Source organism: Heloderma suspectum, chromosome 16, assembly GCF_057233095.1.
Source record: "Heloderma suspectum isolate Gila_16-S chromosome 16, 16-S_ref, whole genome shotgun sequence".
Lineage (NCBI taxonomy): Eukaryota > Metazoa > Chordata > Lepidosauria > Squamata > Helodermatidae > Heloderma > Heloderma suspectum.
Window position 1 is genome coordinate 18,302,828 of NC_139473.1, and position 26,912 is coordinate 18,329,739.

General features: G+C 47.8%; 1 protein-coding gene across 6 annotated transcripts in view; it reads right to left on the minus strand.

Moving 5' to 3' along the window:
• ATP2A3 (ATPase sarcoplasmic/endoplasmic reticulum Ca2+ transporting 3) overlaps nt 1-26,912 on the minus strand; it is a 170,164-nt gene that overhangs the window by 36,076 nt on the left and 107,176 nt on the right. For all 6 annotated transcript variants that reach the window (XM_084823057.1, XM_084823056.1, XM_084823060.1 and 3 more), the window contains exon 9: nt 3,380-3,468. In XM_084823057.1, the coding sequence (XP_084679183.1) occupies nt 3,380-3,468 (89 nt within the window). The remainder of the gene's footprint in view (nt 1-3,379; nt 3,469-26,912) is intronic.

Below are 26,912 nucleotides of genomic sequence, written 5' to 3' on the forward strand. Positions count from 1 at the left end.
TCCACAACAATGAGTTCAGATTTTGATAAATCCAACCAGTAGATTCCGGAGCAGACCGGCTTTCCCTGTTGAATGGATTCTGTGGACTTGCAGATGTTTTTCTGACTTTCCCAATTTTGCGCAAATTTCATTGTAGAAAAATATGCAAAATATTTTTAAAAACCAGCCAAAAATGCATATTTCCCCATAGGCTAAAGCATGTCAGTGCACATTTGGGGGGGGGGACTTGCACATTTTCTCACATGCAAATTTGCACAAATGTGCATTTGTGCAAATTTGGAAACAAAAATGTTTGATTCTGCCGATGGGTGGATAATGGAACAAAGGGCACCACCGGACAATCTGCAAAACACAGACGGAACGGATTTTACACAATTCGTACATCCCTAGTTGTCATACATTCCTCAGTGGCTATTGATTCTGCTTGTTGTTGCCCATGGATTTTCTTTTTTTTTTAAAGCCCGCCAATCAAAACTGGGCAAAAGTCACTTGACTCTGGTGACTGCCGCTGAGGAACCATTGTGGGAGATCAGCGGGTGAAGTACAGGGGTTGAACAGACTGTGTCCCCTAAATGTGCCGCGACAAAGCTTCATGTCAAAAATAACATAAAGATGGGATTTAAATTCTCTAAGTGAACATGCATACATGAGGGCCGGGCCAGTTGTTACATAGAACCAACCAACTCGCGGCAGAGATGTATATCAGGGCTGCAGCATGTGGGGAGAGGGTGTAGTTATTTGCCCCTGTCCTAATTCCCTGACTTAAATGGTCCCTGAAAGATGCCCATATATTCCACTCCATGGTTAATAACAGCTTGGGGGTGGGTGGGTCTGGATCATGGCCAGAGTCATTGCTAGGCCTGGGCACATCTATTTCTTAGGACCCCAGATCTACTCCCCCAGAAGCCAAGTGTCTGTTGGTACCAATGGAATGTTTTCTTTTTCTTGGCTCAATTGCAGCGCAGGAGGAGATTTTTAAGGTGAATTGCAGCTGGGGAGGGAAGAGTTAACACTCCCCTCCCCACATGCTGCAAACCCCTCCCCTCCAACTCTTCCCCTGCATGGTTTTTAAGTGCAGAGGTGTGAAGGTTTGAAGCCTACAGAGGCAAGGAAAAGAAAAAAGTCAGGCCTAGATGCGTGGAGTTTTTTGTTGGGAGGGGGTGTGCCTGAGAGGAGTAGTTTCATTTCCCCAGTTAAGTCTCCATTTCATTTCCCCAGTTAAGTTTCATTTCTTCAGGTTTGAAGCAGTACTTTAGGTTTTGAGGGAGGAGGGCATATAAAGAAAGTAAAAGCAGAGTCAGGGAGACCAGAGCCTGAAGAGGGAGCAGGAAGAAGCAGCCTGGAGAAGCTAAAGTACAGCCAGGGTAAAGGAACTTGCATTTTGCAACTTTGATTTTCTCTTAATGCCTTTTGTATCACTCAGCATTATTGTGTAAATACCTTCAGTTGTGATTTGCTATCTTTAAGTTTACCGGTAAAGTGTTGTGGCTAAACCCTGTATCCAGACTGTCAGTCACCCTATGTCTACAGCCTAAACGCCATGTTACTGAGAAGGGGAAGTTTAAAAGAAGAAGGTGGGACTCTTAAGAAGGCAAGAGATCCTTAAAGAGTTGCTCAGGCGGTCCTGAGGGGAACCCTGACAAGGGGGAAAAAGTTTTCTATTGGTTTTGGGGTGATCTGGGTAAGGATGTATGAGAATTTTGTTTTTTCTTGCAAAGGATGCAAGCAAGCCCCCATTCAAAGCCCCAAATGCGAGCATAAGCATGTGCTCACCAAAAATATTAGCAAATTGTTGAACATATGCTTGTGTTCATCTTGTCCTTGATTCCCAGTTCAATCTGTGCATATTTCCTAATTTGTGTAAAGTTCCCCACCCAAGTAGACTGAATCAGCCCTGCTTTAGTCTATGGAGGACATTTGTGCAAATCTGGGGAGATTCTTTACACAAAAGATTCTTTTAAGCAGTGCGTGCAGCATCAGCGTAGTTCCCCCGCATAAGCAGTAGCCAGTTTGACACATGGTATTAAGCCCACATCACTGGGCTTAATACCATGATCAGCACCAGTTCCAGATCAGCACCAAGAAAAATTCTGGCTGAGGAGAAAAGCACTTTGAGCCCGTTGCGCCGTAATCAAATGAATGCGTAGCCACAAATATCCATCTATCTATACAGATACACACACACATATTTCACAGCAACGTATCATAAGAGATGGATGAGCTTCCCAATGTTCTCCTCAGATTAACTTGGAAATGATCTGAGTTTTTCTGGGGGGACAAAACAGGAAGAACTCAGGTAATTCTTCCGAGCCAATTAGAGGCCTAGGGAGCTTTTTCCCCTGCCTTCATATGTATTGTTTTTACTTCAAAAATGTCTAGAATAGCCTTCATCCACAGATGTGGGTTCCAGGGCAGTATACAATCATCAGCCCCCCACCCCTCCCCAAACAAGCACACCGAGACACCAAGCCCTAAAACTGTGAGGGATAAAAAAACAAATCCTCAGCTCCATTAGCTCCCTACAGTGGATGGGATAAAGACATTTCCAGGTCCAGGTCCGAGGGTCCGGAGTGGGAGGTGGGGAGGTTACATCCCTTGGAAGACCCATGGAGGTTGGTTTGGCTGCTGCAGGTTGGATGGAGCAAAACTCCCTGCATGGGTGTGGCTAAGTCCACAACGGGGCGGGGGAGGGCTCTCCCTCCAATTTTGTTCCTTCTCCCCCTCCCCCTCATGCAAGTCAGTGCACCAGCCTTCATCCACAAACGTGGGTTCCAGGGCAGCATACATCAACACCCCCCACCCTGCAAACAATAAAACAAATAGAGCAAAGTCCCCGAGGTCCGATTGGTGTCTACCCAGAGCAGAGCCTTCTGTGTGGTGGCCCCCTTCCTGTGGAATTCCTTGGCTCTGGAGGTCAGGCAGGCACAAACACTGTGTTGTTTCTGTTGCCTCCTGAAAACAGCTGTATTCCAGGGAGCCTTCCTTGCCTGACCAGCCCTGCTTTTATTGTTACTGTTTTTAAAAAATAATACTTTTAATATGGTGTTTTACTTCTTTTATCTTTTTACCATTTTATCTTTCATTGTTCACCGCTCCAGAATCTGTTTAGATGTGGGGCGGTATACAAATGCTGTAAATAAATAGATAGATAAAACACCAATCCATAAAATGGAGTCAGATAAAATAACTGCAACAGCGGGAACAGAAATCCTGCAGGGCGAACCCGGCAACCCTCCAATTCGGTTTTCCATCTAAGCTGGAGGAGACTCCGGGCCTCTGTAAAGCTCGCCTCTCCTTATAGGCCCCGGAGATTCATTTCCGAACCCCACTCAGGGGAACTTCTCCATCTCTACTTAGAGCAGAACTGCCATGTGCTCACATTTGCCCCTCGGGGGTGTAGGTGGACCCGCTGATGGTGAACTCGTGCAAGCTGCAATGACTGTCCTCAATCTTCTCAACAATGAACATCTGTAATAAAAGGGAGAGACAGAGAGGTGAGCAATTAAAGGATTACATTGTGGCGCCTCTATTTTTTATACACAGGGTGAGCTTCCAGATGAAGAATTATTGTGCAATTGCCCCGACTCGTTCACACAATTTTACAGGGCAGGGGCGTGGGTGTCCAGATGTCGTCTTCTGCTCGGAATCCTCCCATGTTTTCCCATCGCTTCCTCCGTCTTTTTTCCTTCTGCAAAAAAACTGTTAAGGATGGAAAGGCAACACAGCTGCATGAAGCCTTTGGACTGGTAGCGCTAAAGAGCCATTCATCTGGCTAAAGAGTTATTCACCCAAAGACACTCTGGTTCTCCCCCATTAAAAGAGAAAAAGAGCAGCTGTAATCTGACTTGTAAAAGAAAAAGGAGACGCGCTCACTTTGTCAAGTAACTCCTTCTGAGCCACCAGCTGCGTTCAGACTAGGGATTAGGGTTGGCCGAGAATTTCTCCCCGAAACTTCGGGGGGCCGAGTGCCAACGTGTTTGGCCCCCTGAACAAGTTTCGGGGAGAAATCCTCTGAACCCCCCCCCGCCCCCCGCACCCCCCCCGGGACGGGACTTACCTTCGCCGAATGTCCCTCCCGGCGGCGGGTCCGGCTGGCGGTTCGGCGGGTGTTCGAGTGGGGCGGGAGCGGCAGCCGGTCTTTCGACCAGCTGCCGCCGCCATTGCAATAAAAGAAAAAAAAAAACGCCCCCTGATAGGCTACGTAACAATTAACGTAGCCTATCACGGCTAGATTTGCAAAGTCAGCCGTGATAGGCTACGTCAATCGTCACGTAGCCTATCATGGGTGACTTAAAAAAAAAAAATGTGTACGGATAATGGCGGCCCCCATAGGGAGCCGCCATTCCCGTTCCTTATTTGGTCGCTGTAGTCTACGTAAAGATTTACGTAGACTACGGCGAAAATAAGGGCAACGCTATTTGCGTTGCCCTGATTTTCGCCGTAGTCTACGTAAACATTTACGTAGACTACAGCGACTAAAGAAGGAACGCGAATGGCGGCTCCCTATGGGGGCCGCTATTGGCGTACGCGCTTTTTTTTTTTAAGTCACCCGTGATAGGCTACTTGACGATTGACGTAGCCTATCACGGCTGACTTTGCAGATCTAGCCGTGATAGGCTACGTGAATCGTCACGTAGCCTATCAGGGGGCGTTTTTTTTTTTTTAAACTTTCGCGTTCACGGCCGGGCGAGGCGGGAAGCCTCCCCCCCGGCCTGAATTTCGGCCGGGCCGAGGCGGGAAGCCTCCCCCCTGGCCTGAATTTCGGCCGGGCCGAGGCGGGAAGCCTCCCCCCCCCGGCCGGAACTTCGCGGGGGGAGCAGCGAAGCGCCTCCCCCCCACCGTGAACATCCTTCGAGGACAGGTAAGGGACTTTCGTCCACCCCTACTAGGGATGCACAGATTTTGCAAAAAAAAATCCATTCCACCTGCATGTCATGGATTGCCAGGTGCTTTTCGTTCCATTGTCCACTCGTTGCAGAAACAGTTTCTTTCCAATTTCCCAAATCTGCACAAATGTGCGCTTGCACAAATGCACAAATCATTTTGTGCATTTTTGCACAAAAATGCAAAAATCCCCCCATCAGTGCGCAGTTTCATTGTTTAGCCTATAGGGGAAATGCATATTTTCAGCTGGTGTTTTTTTTTATTTTACATAGTTTTCTATGACTAAATTTGTGTAAAATTCCAGAAAATAATAAAAAAAATGGTCTGGAAGTCTGTGGAATCCATGCAACTCAGGAAAAGCCAAGACACTGCAGAATCCGCAAGTCAGGCTCATCAAAATCCGAATTCATTTGTGGATTTCTCCAACATCCCTAATTCAGACATACTGTGAACTATGGTTTAATCCTACATGAATGAACCTTGGGGTTTTACACATTCCCCCCCCCCCCAATATTCCCACTCCTTTTCTGGTGCAGCTGTAAGGAGGATCTTGGAAGTTTTTACTTCAAGTAACCACCATTTGTCATTATGTCCAAACTGGGATAAACTGTGGTTTGCTTTAAACCAGGATGTCGTTATGTCCAAACCAGGATAAACTGTGGTTTGCTTTAAACCGGGATGTCGTTATGTCCAAACTGGGATAAACTGTGGTTTGCTTTAAACCGGGATGTCGTTATGTCCAAACTGGGATAAACTGTGGTTTGCTTTAAACCGGGATGTCGTTATGTCCAAACTGGGATAAACTGTGGTTTGCTTTAAACCGGGATGTCGTTATGTCCAAACTGAGATAAACTGTGGTTTGCTTTAAACCGGGATGTCGTTATGTCCAAACTGGGATAAACTGTGGTTTGCTTTAAACCGGGATGTCGTTATGTCCAAACCAGGATAAACTGTGGTTTGCTTTAAACCGGGATGTCGTTATGTCCAAACTGAGATAAACTGTGGTTTGCTTTAAACCGGGATGTCGTTATGTCCAAACTGGGATAAACTGTGGTTTGCTTTAAACCGGGATGTCGTTATGTCCAAACCGGGATAAACTGTGGTTTGCTTTAAACCGGGATGTCGTTATGTCCAAACTGGGATAAACTGTGGTTTGCTTTAAACCGGGATGTCGTTATGTCCAAACTGGGATAAACTGTGGTTTGCTTTAAACCGGGATGTCGTTATGTCCAAACTGGGATAAACTGTGGTTTGCTTTAAACCGGGATGTCGTTATGTCCAAACTGGGATAAACTGTGGTTTGCTTTAAACCGGGATGTCGTTATGTCCAAACTGGGATAAACTGTGGTTTGCTTTAAACCGGGATGTCGTTATGTCCAAACTGGGATAAACTGTGGTTTGCTTTAACTACGGTTTGTCCAAACAAGCCAACTTCAAACTGTGGTTTACAATCCTTTGTTGTTTATTTGTTCAGTCGCTTCCAACTCTTCGTGACTTCATGGACCAGCCCACGCCAGAGCTTCCTGTCAGCCATCGCCACCCCCAGCTCCCCCAAGGTCGAGTCCGTCACCTCCAGAATATCATCCATCCATCTTGCCCTGGGTCGGCCCCTCTTCCTTTGGCCTTCCACTTTCCCTAGCATCAGCATCTTCTCCAGGGTGTCCTGTCTGCTCATTATGTGGCCAAAGTACTTCAGTTTTGCCTTTAATATCCTTCCCTCAAGTGAGCAGTCTGGCTTTATTTCCTGGAGGATGGACTGTTTTGATCTTCTTGTAGTCCAAGGCACCTCAGAATTTTCCTCCAGCACCACAGTTCAAAAGCATCGATCTTCCTTCGCTCAGCCTTCCTTATGGTCCAGCTCTCGCAGCCATAGGTTACTACAGGGAATACCACTGCTTTAACTATGCGGACCTTTGTTGTCAGTGTGATGTCTCTGCTCTTCACTATTTTATCAAGATTTGCCATTGCTCTCCTCCCAAGAAGTAAACGTCTTCCGATTTCCTGGCTGCAGTCAGCGTCTGCAGTAATCTTTGCGCCTAGAAAGACAAAGTCTGTCACTGCCTCCACGTTTTCTCCCTCTATTTGCCAGTTATCAATCAAGCTGGTTGCCATAATCTTGGGGGTTTTTTAGGTTTAACTGCAACCCAGCTTTTGCACTTTCTTCTTTCACCTTCGTCATGAGGTTCCTCAGCTCCTCCTCGCTTTCAGCCATCAAAGTGGTATCATCTGCATGTCTGAGATTGTTAGTGTTTCTTCCAGCGATTTTAACTCCAGCCTTGGCTTCATCAAGCCCAGCACATTGCATGATGTGTTCTGCATACAGGTTGAATAGGTAGGGTGAGAGTATACAACCCTGCCGTACTCCTTTCCCAATCTTAAACCGGTCCGTTGTTCCGTGGTCTGTTCTTACCGTTGCTACTTGGTCATTATATAGATTCTAGCTGGTTTGAATAAAACATAGCTAAGACTAGCCTTCCCAAACCTGATTCCCTCCAGATGTTTCAGACTACAAGCCCCAGCATGCCTGATAATTGGTCATGCTGGCTGGGGTTGGCAGTTGGAGTCCAAAATATCTAGAGAGTACCAGGTTGGGGAAAGCTGGTTAAAACTACCCGTAGTTCCCCAGTTCAGATGAAATGACAGAAGTTTCTGGCCGCCTCGCAGCTGTGCCGGAGATGGGGGGGGAGTGACATCATGCATGTAATGCTTAAACTATGGTTTAGTATTACATCCAATGAGGAAAATGGCTTAGTTCAGGGATCATGTTCAACCATAGTAGAAGCTTACAAATGTACAGGCAGAACATGCTTTACATTTGCTTGTTGGTTTTCCTTTTCCATCTGCTCAACATTTCAGCTTCTTGGTGCAGGGGCTTCCAGAATACACTGATGCCTGTAACTCTGGTTTGTCAGTTCAGACACCACAGTAAACCATGATTAGAAGCAGATGTAGTTTTCGAAACTACTTGAAGCTGTGGTTGATGTTGTTGGTTTGCTGGCTGATTGCAAACCGTGGTACGTCAGTAATTCAGCCATAATGATTAACCACAGTTACATGTCTTTTAAACATGGTTTGGCATGAAATCTAAATTGTGCCACTGTGTGTGTGTGTGTGTGAGAGAGAGAGAGAGAGATGTACCATTGAACTGAGCAACAAGACCAGAAGGAGGAAGGAACTGTCAGGGTGGACACTGAGCCCATAGAATCCCAGAGTAGTTCTGATTCTGAGGAAGAGCAGTCGCTCCTGGGAGAGGAGCGCGCTCCTCTTTCCCAGGGCCAACAGCTGATGGAGATTCCTCCCACCAGCATTCCTAGCTTAGATAGCAGTCCTGGGAGTGACAGAGCGCGGGAAGCAGACTTGATGGAAGCGCGACGCTGACGCAGAGAGCGGCGCCAAATGGAGGGCGCAGAAAGGAGGCGTAGTGCCCGGTTGGCGCGCAAACAACGGCTGCGCCCAGAGGATCCAAGGGAAAAGGGGAGGGACTCTCCCTAGGGGTCTGCCAGTAATTCCCTTTCAAACAGGGACCAACTGTTCCAACTTAGGGCATAGGTACTCTGCTGCTCATATCTAGTTGCTAACGGTAGAGTTGTTAAGTTGTAAAAGAGGAATAAAGCTTTGAAAATAATCCCTTTGTCTGTGTCTGGACTTAGCTACTGGATTAGACTGAGAGAGGCCTCCAAGGAGCCCTTGACAGGAACAAAGCAACTACCTGAGGGTATCACACTCTCATAATTTATTTATTACATTTTAATCACAACCTTTCTCTAAGGAGCTCAGGTTGGCTTACAAGGTTCTCGCCACCATTTTATAATCACAACAGCGCTATGAGAATAGGCTGAGAGAAAATTACTGGTCACCCGGTGAGCTTTGCGGCTGAGTGGGGATTTGAACCTGGGCCTTCATCTAGCACTCTAATCCCCCCGCGCCCCAGCAATGGCCTTCACCGTCTCTGCACTGCAGTTCCTGACCTACTGAAGAACCACAGATTTCAACATCATTAGTTTTGCTCCAGCAAACATTTCTGCAGAAGCCTTAACCTGGGAAGCCGGGGACAAAATTGGGCAGAGGACAATTTTGGAAGCATCCATGCCGATTAACAGGACCTGCAGTGTTATGTCGCAGTGCATGAACGCAAGATGCAATTAACGCAGGTACGGGTCTAGTTTGGCTGTCAAGGAATAAGTGACATCCCAAAGTCGATCTTTGAAGCGTGAAGATTTTCACTGACAGATATTACGCCATAGAAACGTAACGGAGAGTTTCCCATTTCAAATTCTGTGTTGCTGGGAGACAAATTCTGAAGTGGTGCTGCCTGCCATCAAGAAACACAACCCTGCAGAAGTCGACTGGGAACAGTGCCTTAATGTGCTTGGTGCGGCAAAGGAAACAGCTGGAAAGAAAGATGGTTGCGTTTCAACTGCATCCAATTTCATTTCTAAAATTAGGCAAGAGGGGATAAACAGCAAGTCAATAAGCTATCTTCTCCATGGGAAGAGATGAAAGCTTGTTAAAAGCAGCTGTTCAGATTTTTTTGGTTCAAAATATCTGTGTTAGGGATGCTGGGGAAATTTGAGACGGACAAAAATGAGCTTGGATTTCTAAGACTCTGACCGGCGGAATCTGCCGTGGAGCGCCCCCCTCAGGCTGCATGGAAAATACACTAGTTTCTGTTGAGACTGGTAAATATATGCAGGGAAAAGTTTGAATGGAATGGGGGACACTGTGCTAACTGTTACGCACTAAGGTAAATTATGTAAATTGTTGCGAACCTCTTATGGAATTATTTGGATATTTTCCCACACAATTAAAAAAAAAATGAATCCGTCTCTGAGCAGATGATGGAACAAAAGGCGCCTGACAAGCCATGAAACAGAGATGGAGTGGATTTTACATAATCCATACATCCCTAATCCATGTTAGACAAGTGCCCCTTGGCAAGTATATATGGGGTAATGTAGGCCCAAATCATATGGCCCATTCTGGGATTTGGGGGGGGGGTCAACTCCCCATTTGCTGACCTTAGATGAGACTCCTAAGCAACATTGGACCAACGAGAGCTTCAACATTCAACCAATGTTCAGCAATGGTTGAAGACCCTTTTTCTGTCAAGTCTTTGTGGCACGACCTTGAATGTGCTGCTATGTTTATTTCCAGCCTGTGTCATTTCCCCATGTTTTTTTACCCACAATTCCATTCTGTTGTGTTTCTGCAGTAATGTACAATTTTTATTTTCGAAAAACCCGCTTAATGTGCTCAAGAACCTAAGAACATAAGAAGAGCCATGCAGGATCAGACCAAGAGTCCATCTAGTCCAGCATTCACGGTGGCCAACCAGCTGTTGACCAGGAACCCACAACCAGGACAGGAACGCAACAGCACCCTCCTGCCCATGTTCCCCAGCAACTGGTGTATACTTCCTCTGATTTACTGGAGGTAGCATAGAGGCAACAGGCCTAGTAGCCATGGATAGCCTTCTCCTCCAGGAATTTGTCTAACCCCCTTTTAAAGCCATCCAAATTGGTGGCCATCACTATGTCTCGTTGGTAGCGAATTCCATAATTAACTCTGCACTGTGTGAAGACGTCCTTCCTTTGATCTCTCCTGAATCTCCCACCAATCCATTTCATGGGATGACCCCATTGGGTTCTAGTATTATGAGAGGGAGAAAAATGCCTCCTTATCCACATTCTCCACACCAGGCAACATTGTGTACACCTCCATCCTGTCTCTTCTCAAATGCATATTTGGAGAAGGCTGAAACTGCCAAATGCTGCATCACAACTTTTGGAGAAGCACAAAATGTGGCGAACAGCTGAATTCTGATCGAAACAGTGGTCTGAGAGGTGTGGATCAGGCACCTTTTGGAATCTGGAAACCATCAGCCAGTGAAGGAACAGCTGCAAGGAGCTTGTTTCACCCTTCCTTGCCAGAAAGAACAGTGGTCAGAACTTTGAAACTAAGAACTGGTGTCTGAGTTTTGCTTTTTTCCCTCCTCCTCCCTTCCGTGTCATGTCTTTTAGACTGTAAGCCTGAGGACAAGCATTGTCTTATTATTAATCTGTGCAGGCTGTAAAGAAATAAGTAATAAAAAATAAAGTTCCTTAACCATGCCTGGGCATACTTAGTTACTACTGTGACTAAGCCAAAGGACATGTCACTGAAATGACCACACTTTCTTTCACTGTCTACCCCTGCCTCTGTTCCCCTTCCCTCCCTCTCTTGTCTCCCCTGTGACCGTATTTAGATTTTGAGCTACTTGGATTGTTTGTAGGACTTGATCGAATGGACTTGAAGGCTGGGAATTCTATTGCTGCTTTATTTATTGGTACCCAGGGCTGGCCCGAGAGATTTTGCTGACTGAGGTGAAGAAGAAGATGGCGCCCAGGCCTCAGTGCCTATACAGAAGCAGTGGATCGTCCCTTGAACCTCACTTCAGAACTGGGTTTCCACCACACCTGAGGCAGCAGGGTAGTTTAGGGGGCACAGAACAGGTGGTGTGGCAAATACAGCTCTGTCCTCCAACAGAAGGGAACAGCCAGAGAGCTCATGAGGAACAGCCAGGAGGCTGACACCAGCGTCAGTCACCTCACGCTGCCTAATGGTAGAGCCGGCCCGAATTATACAGGTTAGATTTCCCCTTCTGTGCTTCTGTTGAGTCCATACAGAAAAGCGTAGGTTATAGATGGGGCTTGTCTGTGACTAATGAGACATACTTTGTTGTTAAAGGGGGAAAATAATCTGTGGAAGAGGGGGGATTGCAGAGTAAATTAATCCAGCATAAAGAAGCTTGTGGAGAAGAGGACCAGCGTCGCCAGGTGGACCCTGAGCCTATTTCTGCCCCTGCCAAACAGGTACTCAAGGCGGGGCTGCCTGAAGTGCGCACTTAGCGTCACACTTGGAGACGCATGGAGGAACACATGGAGACCCGCCGCCGCCTCTCCAGAGATACCAGCAACCAGTTACAAGCAGCAAATAGCGGCAGCAGAGGGCAGAAGAAAGGGGCAAATGCAGATCTTATCTGTTCCTTCTTAGCTGCTGCCCTCTTTTATACTGTTTTATATTTTACATCTTAACATTTTAATATGTGCCTGGGAAGTCCATTGAGCAACTCAGGGGGGCAGGGAGGTGCCACCATAACTGTGGTCACGGGTAGGCGGAGGTATGGCACTGGGGGATTAACAGGCCAGCTGAGAAGAGGGGCTGGACACCTTACTGCTATCCCCTCTTCTGGTTCTTCCCCCAACCTGATGGTTCCTGGCAGCCTTGCCAGCTTGCCCTCGGGTCTGCTGCTGCTGAATGCCAGGTCGGTCCAAAATAAAATCTCCCTCATCCATGATTTGATTGTGGATGCAGGGGCTGACCTGGTGTGTATTACTGAGACCTGGATGGGGGAACTGGGAGGGGTCACAGGGGGGTCCAGCTGGGCCCTCCTGGGTACTCGGTGCAGCACCAACACCAACTCGAGGGTCGGGGAGGGGGGTTGCTGTGTTCTATAGGAATTCAATCCCTCTCTCTAGGCTTCCTGCTCATTCGAGTGCAGATCTTGAGTGTCTGTACCGTGTGTTGGGTACCCGGGACAGATTAGGGATTCTGCTGGTGTACCGCCCACCCCGCTGCCCATCAGATTCCCTGCCTGAGCTGATGGAGGTGGTCTTGGACCTGGTGTTGAGGACCCCTAGGATGATGGTCCTGGGGGATCCCAACTTCCATACCGAGGCGGCTGCATCCGGGGCGGCTGAGGACTTCACGGCCGCCATGACAACCACAGGGCTGTCCCAATATGTCATCGGCCCAACACATGTAAAAGGACACACGCTTGACCTGGTTTTCTCGACTGGGCAGGAGGATGGTGATCTGAAAGTGGAGGAACTAACATCTGTCCCTTTGTCATGGTCAGATCACTTCCTGCTGAGGTTTAGTCTTTTGGCAGCCTTTCCCCTCTGCAAGGGTGGGGGACCTATTAAAATGGTCCGCCCCTGGAGCCTAATGGTTTCCGATGGATTCCAGAGGGCTCTGGGGGATTTTCCTGCTGGTATGGCTGGTGCTCCTGTCGAAGCCCAGGTCGCTCTGTGGAATGCAGAGATGACTCGGGCGGCTGACACGATCGCGCCCAAGTGCCCTCTCCCTCTGAGCAGAGCCCGGCCAGCAACTTGGTCTGCACCTGAGCTGAGGGCAATGAGGCAAGAGGGGAGACGGCTAGAACGCAGGTGGAGGAAAACTCGTGCTGAGTCTGACCGAACACAGGTCAGAGCTCACTACCGAGCCAACTCTGTGGCGGTGAGGGTGGCAAAGAGACAGTTCTTTTCCACCAGCATTGTGTCTTCTCAGTGTCGTCCAGTGGAGCTTTTCCGAGTGGTTTGCGGCCTGTTACATTCCAGGGAGAGAGACGGTGGAACCCTCGGTGGCACGCTGTGATGAGTTTGCACGGCACTTTGAAGATAAAAGTCACTCAGATTCGTCATGAATTGGACACCACGATTAACGCAGTTCCATTGGCAGAGGCGTTCAGAGCACCGTCTGGTCCAGCTTTATTGGATGAGTTTCAGTTACTGAGGCCTGAGGATGCGGACAAGGTGCTTGGCCAAGTCCGATCGACCACTTGTGTGCTTGACCCTTGCCCTTCGTGGCTTATTACGTCAAACAAGGAGGGGAGGTCCGGCTGGGTCCAGGAGGTTGTAAATTCCTCCTTGAGAGAGGGAGTGGTGCCGGTAAAAGAGGCGGTAATCAGACCACTCCGAAAAGGCCTAACCTGGACCCAGAGGATGTTAACAATTATAGGCCAGTGGCCAACATCTCCTTCCTGGGCCAGGTGCTCGAGTGGGTGGTTGCAGGACAGCTCCAGGCACTCTTGAATGCAATGGATTATCTAAATCCATTTCAATCGGGCTTCAGGCCTGGTTTTGGAATGGAAACTGCCTTGGTTGCCCTGTGGGATGACCTCTGCCGGGAGAGGGACAGGGGGAGTGCGACCCTGTTGATTCTCCTGGACCTCTCAGCAGCGTTTGATACCATCGACCGTGGTGTCCTTCTGGATAGGTTGTCTGGGCTGGGAGTTGGAGGCTCTGTGCTGCAGTGGTTCCGCTCCTACTTGGATGGCCGATTCCAGAAGGTGGTGCGGGGGATTATTGCTCTGTGCCATGGCAATTGTGCCATGGGGTTCCACAGGGCTCTATTTTATCCCCCATGCCGTTTAACATCTACATGAAACCGCTGGGGGAGGTTATCCGGAGGTGTGGGCTGAGATTCCTTCAATATGCGGATGACACCCAGCTCTACCTCTCTTTCTCATCAAAACCAGGTGAGGCAGTGGCTGTTCTGAATCAGGGCCTGGGCACAGTAATGGACCGGATGAGGGCCAATAAACTGAGACTCAATCCAGACAAGACGGAGGTACTGTTAGTGGGTGGTTCGTCTGCCCGGTTAGATGATATTCCACCTGTTCTGGAGGGGGTTGCACTCCCCCTAAAGGATCAGGTTCGTAGTTTGGGGGTGCTCTTGGACCCAGAACTGTGACTTGAGGCACAGGTGAACTCAGTGGCACGGAGCACTTTTCCTCAGCTTAGGCTGGTATACCAACTGCGCCCTTATCTGGACAGAGAGAGACTCGCTACAGTTCTCCATGCTCTGATAACCTCTCGTCTGGACTACTGCAATGCGTTATACGAGGGGCTGCCTTTGAAAATGGTCCGGAAACTTCAGCTGGTCCAAAATAGGGCAGCGAGATTGTTAACGGACTGGCCAACGAGCTCATATTACGCCAGTACTTTTCCAGCTGTACTGGCTGCCAGTCCATTTCCGGGCCCGATTCAAAGTGCTGGTATTAACATGCAAAGCCCTTAATGGCTTGGGGCCAGGTTATCTGAAGGATCGCCTCCTCCCATATCTGCCTGCCCAGACCTTAAGATCATCCTCCGTGGTCCATCTCCATGATCCCCCACCAAAGGAAGTGAGGCAGGTGGCTACCAGGAAGAGGGCCTTTTCTGCTGTGGCACCCCGGCTGTGGAATGAGCTCCCTAGTGAGGTTCGCCTGGCACCTACACTGTATTCCTTCCGGCGCCAGCTGAAGACCTTTTTGTTTTCCCAGGCATTTCAGCATTTTAGCTTTCTAGACTTTTAGCTTTGCTGTTTTAAATCTGTATTTTAAATCCTTGCATTGCTGATAGGTTTTATTCTGGTTTTATGCTGGTTGTATTGTTACACTGTGGTTTTAATGTTTTATATATTTTATATTGTTTTATTGTGTGCTCTTTGGTTTTAATTTTTGTGAACCGCCCAGAGAGCTTTGGCTATTGGGAGGTATAGAAATGAAATGAATGAAAGAATAAGGCAAAGCCAAGCCTTCAGCTCGGTTGCTATTCTGGTCAGACTGCATCTGGTGTACTGTGTCCAGTTCTGAGTGTCACAGGGTGATCAGGATGGTGAGGGGGTCTGGAAACCGAGTCCCATGAGGAATGGTTAAAAGGGTTGGGTATGTTTAGTCAGGAGAAGAGAAAATTAAGAGGAGACATGATAGTGGTCTTCAAATATCTGAAAGGGTGTCATGCTGAAGGAGCAGGCTTGTTCTCTGTGGGTCCAGAGGGCAGGATTAGAACCAAGGGGTGGAATGTGCAGGGAAGCGGGTTTGGGCTAAATATTAGGAGAAACTTCTGCACAGTGAGGGCTGTTCAGCAGTGGAGTGGACGGCCTCAGGATGTGGTGGGCTCTCTTTCGCTGGAAATGTTTAAACAGAGGCCGGATGTCCATCTGTCAGGCATGCTGTAGCTGCAACCTGTGTTGCAGAGCCTGCAGTGGGGTTGGACTGGATGATCTCCAGGGTACCCCCTAACTTTAAAATTCTATTATTTCATTAATAACATGGATTTTGGATTTTTTTTCTTATGGTCAACATGGCTACCTTGGTGTGTTTTTAGTTTTATGATTGCTTTCCCGCATGTCAAATAACACGCATGCCGAAGAATTAATCCCTCAGGGAGAAAGGGGTTTCCTATCTGCTCCATGCTGTGCTAGCTTTCTGGTTGCAGAGCGTAATTTACATGGGGGGGGGGGGCCCGCATTCAAAAATGTGGATTTCCCACCCGCAGTTGGAAGTGAGACAGATCATTCCAATACCTCATTCTTCAGCCTGTATCACAGCTGGCCCAGAAGAGAATGAAATGACACAAAGAAAATAAAAGAAGTGGACATTTATGAGTTGTATACATTCTTGCGTCTCTCGCACCCACAGATTCCCGGGTTACTTCCTCTCGGGGTTTGTTCTGTGTAATTGAACTGTCATTGCTGCTGAAATCTGGTTAATGTTCCAAAGCATACCTGGGCAGAAGGAAACAGTGAAGGGAAGATGATAGATGGAGAAAAGCGAAGTGTTGATGCGGAGTTGCTAAAAACAAAGCCAAATTGCAATTAAAAAAAAAAAATAGGGAAAAGAAAGAGTAAGAAACAACACAGAGATATCCAAAGAAGACCCAAGTAACTGCTCTGTATTCTCCTACCTTACTTATTTGTATCATCATCACCATTCTTTCTAATAGCTAACTCAAGTGGTTGAGTGCCAATCATTTTGGAAGCAAAAATGGGGCTACCCAAAAATAAGCTGGCAGGTTTTACATACCCAGACAATGCTTTAGTTTGCAGAAGTACATATGGTTGTGAAATAAAAGAAAGCAATATTTGCTCCCTGCCCTGACTCCTGATATCCACATCTTATTTATTTTATTTCATTTTATTTAAGGTGCTTATGTACCACTGTTTGTAATCGCTATCCCAGAGTAGTTTACAATGCAGTTAAAACAAAAACCATGACAATCAAATATACCACAAGAATCAAATGGACAAGGGGTTGGCAACTTGTGGATCTCCAGATGTTTTGGCCTACAACTCCCATCAGCCCTACACAGCATAGCCAATGGCAAGGGGAGTTATAGGCTAAAACATCTGGCAGGCCAGCCACAACCCAGAATTCTACAAGCCATACAGTCCTCAGCTAGGGACAGAGAAAAATTTCAGTTGCTCCTGTGTTCATATTTTTTAGATCGTAAGTTCTCACATATGAAGAAGGGTGTGCATTTTGGTAAATTCTTATAAAAAAAAGGAACCCAAAAGAAATTCTCACCCAGCTGCACTGGCCAAGTTCAACAGGTACATGAAAAGAACCACGTCGTTTGCACCTACCTGCCTTAGAGCTGTTAAAGATGAGGAGCCTGTCAGAAAAAAAGACTTGGCAATCTTAATGCTGCACCACCAATGTGGCTGGGGCTCAAACAGTGATTCAAACCCAGACTTTGCAGAGCTAAGCACTCGAGCCAGAACTAGATTACTGTAACGTTCTCCGCATGGGGCTGCCCTTGGGCCTGGTTTGGAAGCTGCAGCTAGTGCGCAGCGTCACATCTAGGGTGCGCTGTGTGGCACATAGCCATGTTCACACTTCACCTGTGCTAAAGGAGCTGCACTGGCTGCCTATTTGCTACCAAGCCATGTTCGAGGTTATGCTGTTGACATACAAAGCCTTAACTCGGAACCAGGATACCTAGCAGCCCGCCTTCCCCTGCATACACCCAGCTGACCCCTAAAATATTCACTGTGGAGCCAGTGTGGTGTAGCAGCTAGAGTGTTGGACTAGGAGTCGGGAGATCCGAGTTTGAGTCCCCACTCAGCCATGGAAGCTGACTGGGTGACTTTGGGCCAGTCACAGACTCTCAGCACAATCCACCTCACAGGGTTGTTGTTGTGAGGATAACACGGAGGGAAGGAGGATAATGAAAGCCACCTTGGGTTCCTTGCAAGAGGGGAAAAGGTGGGATAGAAATGCAATAAATAAATAAATTAAGAGGCCTTGTTGGCTGTTCCGTGACCAACAGAATGTCGCCACGTAACATCCCAATAGCTGGCCTTCACAGAAGCGGCAGACACCCTCTGCCCGTGCGTTTATTGTAATTAATCAAGTTGTCGCTCCATGTTACTGGTTTTTGCACTGCTTTTTATTGTCATTGTAGTCCTGTTTTAAATAGTGTATTTTAAACCATGATTTTAAGTACTGTTCTATTAACACCGCTTAGTAAAGGAAAGACAGACAGACAGACAGACAGACAGCCCTCTGCCTAAATGGATGGATCTGTCAGTTTTGGTTTCTTCCACATTCTTTCTTTTTTTAAAAAATCAGGAGTTCTTTCTGTCCTGAATATGAAGAAATTTGCAAATTTTTGTAAGTTCTTATTAAAAAAACAAACGGAAATGAAATTCTCATCCATTCCTATCCTTAGCCTGTGTTGGAGATGTGAAGGCCTAGGGAAAAAAAATGGGAAAAAATTCGGAAAAACTTTTTTTTTCTGAGGACTGTATGGGGCAGGCTGGGAGTTGTAGGACTTTTTTTCTGTCTAAGCATGCATAGGATTGTGCCGAGTTTACTTTAAAAGTTTTAAAGTATAATGATAATTTTATGAGCAAACTAAGTCATACTGTCATACATAAAATAACTTTAGGAACAGAAAGGGTGCTTTATGTTCCTGAAGCAGCCCTCCTCAACCTGGTGCTCTCAGGATGTTTTGGACTACAGTGTCCAGCATTCCTAACCACTGGCCATGCTGCCTGAGGCTGATGGGAACTGAAGTCCACAATATCTGGAGGGCACAGGTTGGGGAAGGCTGTCGTAAAGCGACAAAGCGACTTTAGATCTGTAAAGGGCATTAAAAATAAGTATTGCTTATTTGTGAATTTCCCCCCAAATTTCCATTTTTTCTTGGGAAAAACATTTTTTCCCATGGCCTCAAAATTTCTGGAAATTTTACATCTCTGGTCTGTATGCAGCGGCCCTGGATGCCGAGATGGCAGATTTCAAAGCACAGTTGCCATGAACCAAGGCACATCTGAATTCAATGCGCATGCACATAAGACCCGAGGCATGCACAACCACCTAGCAGAGGGATCTATTCTAAATTACAGCAGGCTGGTGGGGAATTCTGCAGAGAAGAGTCTCCACCGTCCAAAGGGATGGAATGTGCCCATCTCTAGCTCAGTTTATCATTCCACGCCCCATCCCAATTCATTGTATTCTCCTGCCTTTTGGTCACTTCAATACCAGCTTGGGTATGTTTAGATGGATTTTAGTTCAGGGTTCGGCCTGCAGCGGACAGAAAGGCAATGCCGTTTCCTAGGCCTACAGAGCTCCGCAGGCCATTTCTTTCCTTTGCAAAGCCATTGGTGACCAACGCAACAGCAGACGAGGCCATGTTCAGAGGAGAGAGAGCCAATGGATATTCTGTTAGATGCGTGATTTGCGTGTGGTGTGGTGTGGTTCCCTGCCCCCTGCTTATCATCTTTCCAGGATTAACCTAAACAGAGAAGTGGAAATAGCAGGAGATTAATCGCCAAACCGGACCAGCGAGCCTTCGATCTCTCACAAGACATTTTAGACGGGACTGGGCCAGTTCAACGAAGCTTCTGCATACACACCGGGGGCCCTTTACCTTAAAAGGCAGACAGGCGCAAGAGCGATCACCTGTGTCAGGGAGACGGAGAGCACCCCGGCACAGGGCCAGCAGGCATCCAAGGGAGCCAACCTTCCGCTCATTCTCACAACCTTCGCCGCACGAGGCGGCTGCGGTTTCAGTTGGGCCACGCGGACTTCCAGTCGTGCCGTCAGAGGACCAAGTGCTGCTGGAGCTTTTTTTCTGGGGGCGGGGGCTGCATTATTGCAACCTGTGGGCCTCTGCTGAACGGCAGGGTCTGCCTCTTAAAAATCAGTGAGCCTGTTCAGGGGAGAGGAGCCTTGCACCTGGGCGGGCCAGCGTTTTTCTGTTGAGGGCCGCATTCCTGTGTGGATAATTTGTTGGGGGTGACATGTCAGTGGTGTGAGGGGCTGAAGCTAGCTGTGGGCAGGGCCAGAGCCAACAGAGTCTGGATCACCCCTTTTTCTCTTGCTCTCTGACCCCTTTTGTCTTTCTTCCTACTCATTTTCTCTTTCTCTGTCACCCCCTTTTCTCTTTGTCACCCTTTTTTCTTTTTTCCACCCGCTTTCTCTTTCTCCATCACCTGCTTTTCCTTTTCTTCCACCCTCTTTTCCCTTTCTCTGTCAACCCCCTTTTTCTCTCCATCAACCCCTTTTCTCTGTCTTTCACCCCCTTTTTCTCTCTGTCCGCCCCTTTTCTCTCTCTGTCAACCCTCTTTCACCCCCTTTTCTCTTTCACCCCCTTTTCTCTTTCTCTGTCAACACCTTTTCTCTTTTTCCCACCCTTTCTCTTTCTCTGTCACCCCTTCTCTCTCTCTCTCTCTCTCTCAATCTCTCTCTCTCTCTCTGTGTCAACCTCTCTTTCTTCCACCCCCTTTTCTCTTTCTTTGTCAACCCCTTTTCTCTTCTTAGGTCACCCCTTTACTTTCTCTCTCTCTCCTTGTCACCCCCTTTTCTCTCTCTCCCCTTTCCTTCCTGCCCAGTGACAAGCCAGGAAAGGGACACAGAGCCTCAAAATAAGAGTACTGCAATACGCTGTATGGGGGGCTGCCCTTCTAAGATTTCCTTAGTTAGCACAAAATATAGCTGTCGCCATTCAACCCTGACAGCTTCTCCTGCAGGCTCTGCCCACTGTCCAAAAGGCAGGGAAAATCTCTTATATCTTCTGTTTAAAATGTAATCGCATCATGAGGGGGCATTTTGGGGAGGGGGCACTGCTGGGATGTCACATAGTCTGACCTCCATGCCCCCACCATTACTCAAGTAGCCCGTGACCTGACCCAACAAGCCAATTTCTTTTATCAAATGTGTTTAAAATAGACACTGTCAGCCCTCTGGCTCATGCCATGATTTTCACAGTGTGAAGCATCCTTCTCCACGCGGTGCCCTTCAGATGTTTTGGACAATTCCCAGCATCCATGACCATCTGGCTGGGGCTGAGAGTCGCAGTCCAAAACATCTGGAGGGCACTAGGTTGGTGAAAGTTGGTATAAAATATCACAGTACCTCCTTTTGTTTCTAGGCCAGTATTCCCACTCTAAAAGAGAAAGAGAGAGAGACAGAACATCCAGCCTTTCCCTATGGTCCTTTTGAAATCCCGCACCTAACTCTGTGACTGCTTGAATTGTATGCCACCCTTTCTCTCTCTCTCTCCCCCCCTCCCCCCGCCCCGGGGGTCCTCTTATAGTTAACCAGCTCATCTCCAACTCAAAAACACATTTAAAGCATGCTGTTAAGTACCTTGCCCATTAAGCGGAGACTCAAACAGAGCGATAAAGCCATTTGCTTAACCAAACAGGCCACACCGAGGCATCTACACAAAGCATTCCCTCCCCAAGCCCCCCCCCCCCGGCTTTTCAAGAACAGATTAAATGCAAGAGGTTTAAATGAATCCTATGAACAAGAAGTATGAGCAACAACAACATCCAGAAATATTGTCTAAGAACATGATGCGCTGAGCAGGGAGGAACAAGGCGGCTGGGAAGGCACATACCTGCCCCAACTCTCCCACAGGTGAAGAGGTAGGGACATGGTAGGAACACCACTGTTCTCTTACTGAGGAGGACTTTGAGAGGCCCAGCCAAGAATCGGCCATCATTGAAGGCTCTTCACGATTTGCTTCGATGTTATATTCATTAATTCATGGCACTGACTGGGGGTGGGGACACCTTTCAGCCTCAGGGCCAAATCCCATTTCCGAAAAGCTCTCAGGGGCCGCCTTGCACTGGTGGGTGAGGCCGACATCAAAGGGGGCAGGGCCAAATATCTTCACACAGTTCCAACTGAAAGCTCTCACTGCCAGCAACTAAGCTTTAGGAGAGGCATTTCACCCTTTTTGAAACTGCACAAAAGCTGGGAAACCACCAAATGATCGGCGGTCAGGGGAAACGTGGTGGGGCCAAAGGAAGGGGCATGGCCATCTGGGGAACCTCGGAGAGCCAGATTTGGCCCCCAGATCTGAGGTTCTGCACCACTACAATAGATTGTTCTCCAGTAAGGCTAGGACCCAAACCAGCAGGCTCAAATGATGTCAAGTCCTCAGCCCTCCTGGCGTGTTTGCCATCAAACGAAGAAGTCGATCTCCACATCAACAGGCTTTATTATGTGAATCAACCAGTCCAACGGTGGTTCACATTACAGACCTTGCCATTCTACGGCAACCCAATGCTAAGATCTCTGATTAAGCTGGCACAATGCTAAATCGCCTGCCTAAAGATCCCTCTGGGGGATGTGCAGCAGTAGGAGAGGAAGTTGTTGCAGATCTGGTGTCAGCCTACAGCACAGAACTCGAAAGGCTTTCTCAGACCTGCCCTCAGGGAGGGTCTTCCCCTAGAGACCTCTTGTAATGGGCCAACCTTGTAGAACGCATCACACTACACTACTCCTCCCTCTTGACCCGACATCTGACCCTTGCATCTGTCACGCCCACCGCCTCCCTCCTCTGTGGGTTACTGGGTTCCCACACAAGGAGAGGCTCTGGTTGGGCTTTGATCCAATGGATCAGTCTGCACCTGGGTTAATTTGTCCCTGTCTCTGTCCCCCTGAGGCTCGGGTTCCTCCCTCACCCCGTCGCCCTGTTTGTCCTCTGACTCTTGAGTCCTCTCCCGTGGCCTCTACAGAGAGTCTGGGCCCAATCCTGACAAATGGCAAGAAAAAAAGCATTTAGATGAAACATTAGGAAGACCTTCCTGATGGTACGAGGTGCTGGACCGTAGAACAGCCTTCCTCGGAAAGTGGTGGCCTCTCCTTCGTTAGAGGTTTTTAAGCAGAGGCTGGATGGCTGCTTACCGGGGATGCTGAAGTAGTGGGTGTCCTGCGTTGGCAGGGGGTCAGACTAGATGGCCTCTGAGACACCTGCAACTCTTGGATTCTATGATTTAAACACCATGAGGTTGTTATGCTTAAATAGATGCTGGTTCAAAATGGTTCAAAGCATGAGCCTGCCCAGGTTTTAAGATCGGCTGGAGTGGCTGTGCTCTCTGGCTCGCCATTACGATCTGTTAGGATTGGCAGATACCAGAGACACAGTCTTTTTGGCAGTGGCCCCACACCTTTGGAATTATTTCCCCCAGGACTTAGGTATGGCCTTCATCAGTGCTGGCTTTTAAGAGGACCTTGAACTTGTTTTTTCTTTAAAAAATTCAGTCGGTGTTTGGTTGACGTGCAGTTTTATTTGTTGCTGCTGCACCTTGACAAGAAGAATTATTTGGTAACTGGCTGACGTTCCCTTTTTTTAATGGACATTTCAATAAATCGTTTAAATAAACAATAAAACGCACCAAAGCTGGTGCAGTATGTGAAAGAGCAAGCTGTGCTCTGCGTGTGCTGTCGTGTTCTTGTGCCTGTATGTGCACAAGATGGAACCGTGGTCTGATCCAGCATGGCTCTTCTTACGTTCTTAAAGTCTTTTGAAAATACTACTACTACTACTACTACAAAATCTTAAATGCCTTTCTAAAAACAACAGCAACAACAGAAAAAAGAGTCAAGGCGACTTATAACAGAATGAAAAAATACAAAGTTTTAAACAGCTGCAACAATTATGCAATAAAATGCAACTGCCCCATAAAAAATACAACTGCTCCATCTCACTGAGGCCCGCCTGGTACCAACACAGTCATCTTTTCGGCGCCAGGTTAAGCCTGTCCTTCGCTCGCCGGCATTTAATGGCATATGATGGGGCATTTCTGCCCGCTGTCTGAACAGGTCTAGTATTTTATTGAAATGGTTACTAGCTGTTTAAATTTTGTGTATTGTAAAATTTTATGCTATTTTATCTTGTGAATTGTTGTGAACCGCCCAAGAGGTTATTACAAGAGACCTTCGGCTATTGGGTGGTATAGAAATGAAACGAAATAATAAATAATGATAAATAATGATAAATAATAATAATAATAAACAACTAAAACATCAGTGACAACCATACATCAATTTGACTGATGAATTAAAGAGCCCGTCATATGCCATCAAATGCCTGGGAGGAAAGTCTTAACTGGTGCTGAAAAGGTGACAATGTTAGTGCCAGGCGAGCCTAGTGGGGAGAGCATTCCAGCATCGGGGGGGGTCAACACTGAGAAGGCCCTGTCTCTTGTTGCCATCCTCCAAACCTCCCTGACAGGTGGCAAGTGAGGTTGTGGGCTGCCCAAGTAGAGACTCTGAGGAGGAAAAATGAGACCTCACATGAACAAAAATTTTAACAAGGCATCCACCAAAAGCCATAGCAGTCAGGGGCTTTCAGCCTGGAAGAAACACTCAAAAGTGTAAGGAAGTGGAAGAAACACTCAAAAAAAAGTCCTCACCCCCACAACCTGCTTTAAGGTGGTACATCCCAAGAGGGCTGCTTCTGAACGTGGCTTGAGATTGACAGATGTCATCTGTACCATTGACAGAGCAGCACTTAAAAGAAGGAGCAAAAGTCATCAGAAAGGGAGTTGTCCCTGCGTACTACTTAGGGGAGGGGCGAAAGGAGGCGTGTTATGCATTGGCAGTGCTACTGACCACACATTCATATAGAAATTACAGAGCAGTGGGGTGGCGGGAATGAAACACATCACAGCCGCGATCAATCTGCGATGAGAAGCATTTCAGCAAACCGCGGAGGCCCGCAGAAAAGCTCTGCCTTGGAGGAGTCTTTTAATTAACTATTCCCAGGGGTGTACACTCTCTGGCTTTATTAAAAACAAATCCAAAATTTTGCATCAGGGAGAAGTGAGCTCTGAGAACAGCTTGTGCGAGGTTATGAGAACTCTGGGTGTTCCCCAAATACACAGGGAAAGAGCCAAAATCGCGGGGGGAGATGGAGGCCCCTCAGAGAGCTTCCCGAATTTTCAGCTCTCATTGAAAAAGCAAGTCTCCAGCCCCAGCATACGCAACCTGGCGCCCTCCAGAGGTTTTGGAGGAATGGAAATGGAAACTCCCATAAACCCCAGCCAGCAGTCAGGGATTCTGGGACTTGTAGTCCAAAACATCTGGAGGGCCACCGGCTGCCCATCTCTACTTCAGCCCATTGACGTGCGGAGACGTAAGAAAAAGCGGATAAGCAGGATTCTGTCTGAACCGAGCATTGAACTTGACATTTAATGTTCTGGGCTAGGGAGCACATAGACAGAGGAGATCACTCTTCTGCAACCTGGCACCCAGCAGATGTGCCAGACTACAAATTCCCAGCAAACACCCTTCCCCCAAGCCAACAAAATGCCTGTTCGTTGTTAGTAATAGGAGCCCTCCGTCCAGAAATGCCCCAGTATGCTGGGTGGGTAGGAACTTCATACCGATTTTGCATCACTTATTTTAGAGAGCAACCCCATAGCCCCTAGACAGCATCTGGGGGGCCAAAGGATAGTTAGGATTCCTGGATCTGAGGTTGGAGACAGTGCTCGGACCCGAGTCCGAGCTCCCCATCCCTCCCCCTCACAGCCGGCGCGGCCTCTCCGAGGTCACAACAGTGATCTCAGAAGGAAGGCCGTGCGGTGTTCCTGTGGGGGGGGGAGGGAACTGGGGAGGCTGGCTCACGAGGAATCCTCCCGCCTCCCCAGCCTCCTTCCCTCCCTCTCCCCAGTGCCTTAGCAAGATGGGCAAAAAAAGCCTTTTTAGCTGAAATGCAGAGTGGGCGGAGAGCTGAGGCGAAGATCACCTCCACCGCTCGTCCCGCTCTGCACGATCCATTGGATCGTGTCCTTAGTCACAAATTCACTTCCAGGTTCATTGAAAAGTGGGGGCGTTAACCATTAAAGCTGTAAATAGCCTAGAACAGGAGTAGGACAGTCTAGTACCCTCCGGATGTTTTGACCGACAACTCCCAGAATCCCTGACCACTGGCCATGCTGGCTGGGGTGTATGGGAGTTGCAGTCTAAAACATCCAAATGGCACCAGGTTGCCCTGCTCTGCCATAGGACAGCCATTTTATCTCAAGCATGGGCGAGCAGACTTCACACTTGCAGGATCTGCTTTAGGTTTGTTCTTTGGTTTTCTTCATTAGAACTCCAGCAAATGGGGCAAGGTGCAGCTCATGGTTCTGGCAGGTGGACATGCACTAAGAATTAAGAAACCTGGTGCACATGCCTGAGGACATGCACAGCACAGGAATTCAGGATAAGTGACCAGAACCAAGCTCACAAGTCCTTCCACGCCCAAACCCACACGTTCTTTTTCAGCAATGTAATGTAGAGAGCGATAGTTTGTAGCCGTTGCTGTTGTTAAACAATTAGGACCCCAAATCTCTTCCTGATCTCTTGCTGATCTCCTGCAAGTCACCCAGAGATCACCTAGCATGTCCTGATCTGCCTTCTGCCTGCATCGGATCTGAAGGACCGCTTGCTCCCATGTGAACATACCCAAGCCGTAAGAGGATCTGTCTCCTGTCCTGATATTAGCAAAGATCAGATTAATGGGTACCACAGACGGGGACTTCCCGGTAGGGATTGTGTAAATTCTGTTCCATCTGTGCTTCAAGGATTGTCAGGCGACTTTTGTTCCATCATCCGCCCATTGACGGATTCAGATTTTTTTTTGTTTCCAAATTTGTGCAAATTCGCATCTGCGCAAATGAGAACTTGTGCAAGTTTGCATGTGCAAAAATGTGCAAATTCCCCCCAAATGCGAAAGTCTCAGAGAATGTGTATTTTCATGTTTCAGCCTATGGGTGAAATGCACATTTTGGGCCATTTCTGAAAATTCTGGCATATTTTTCTACAATGAAATTTGGGCAAAATTACCAAAGGTTAGAAAAATGGTCCACATGTCTGCGGAATCCGCCTGAAAGGGGGAAAACCAGTCCACTGCGGAATCCATGGGTTGGATTCATAAAAATCAGAACTCATTTGGTTCCGTAGCAGATTTCTCCGACATCCCTACTTCCCAATGGTGGCTCTGCGGTTGTGGGATTCCTTTCCCAAGGCTCCCTTCTTTTCCTGTCTTTAGGAAGGCTATGGGAATCTTCTCATTCTGCAAGGCCTTTTAGGAGTAAGTTTTATGCTGGCACTTATACAGTAGGGGGGGATCTGTCCACCTCGCACCACCTTGTCTATGGGGGGAGGGGTGGTATGCAAATGGTGCCCCCCCTCCTGGCAACGACAAAATCAATCTGAA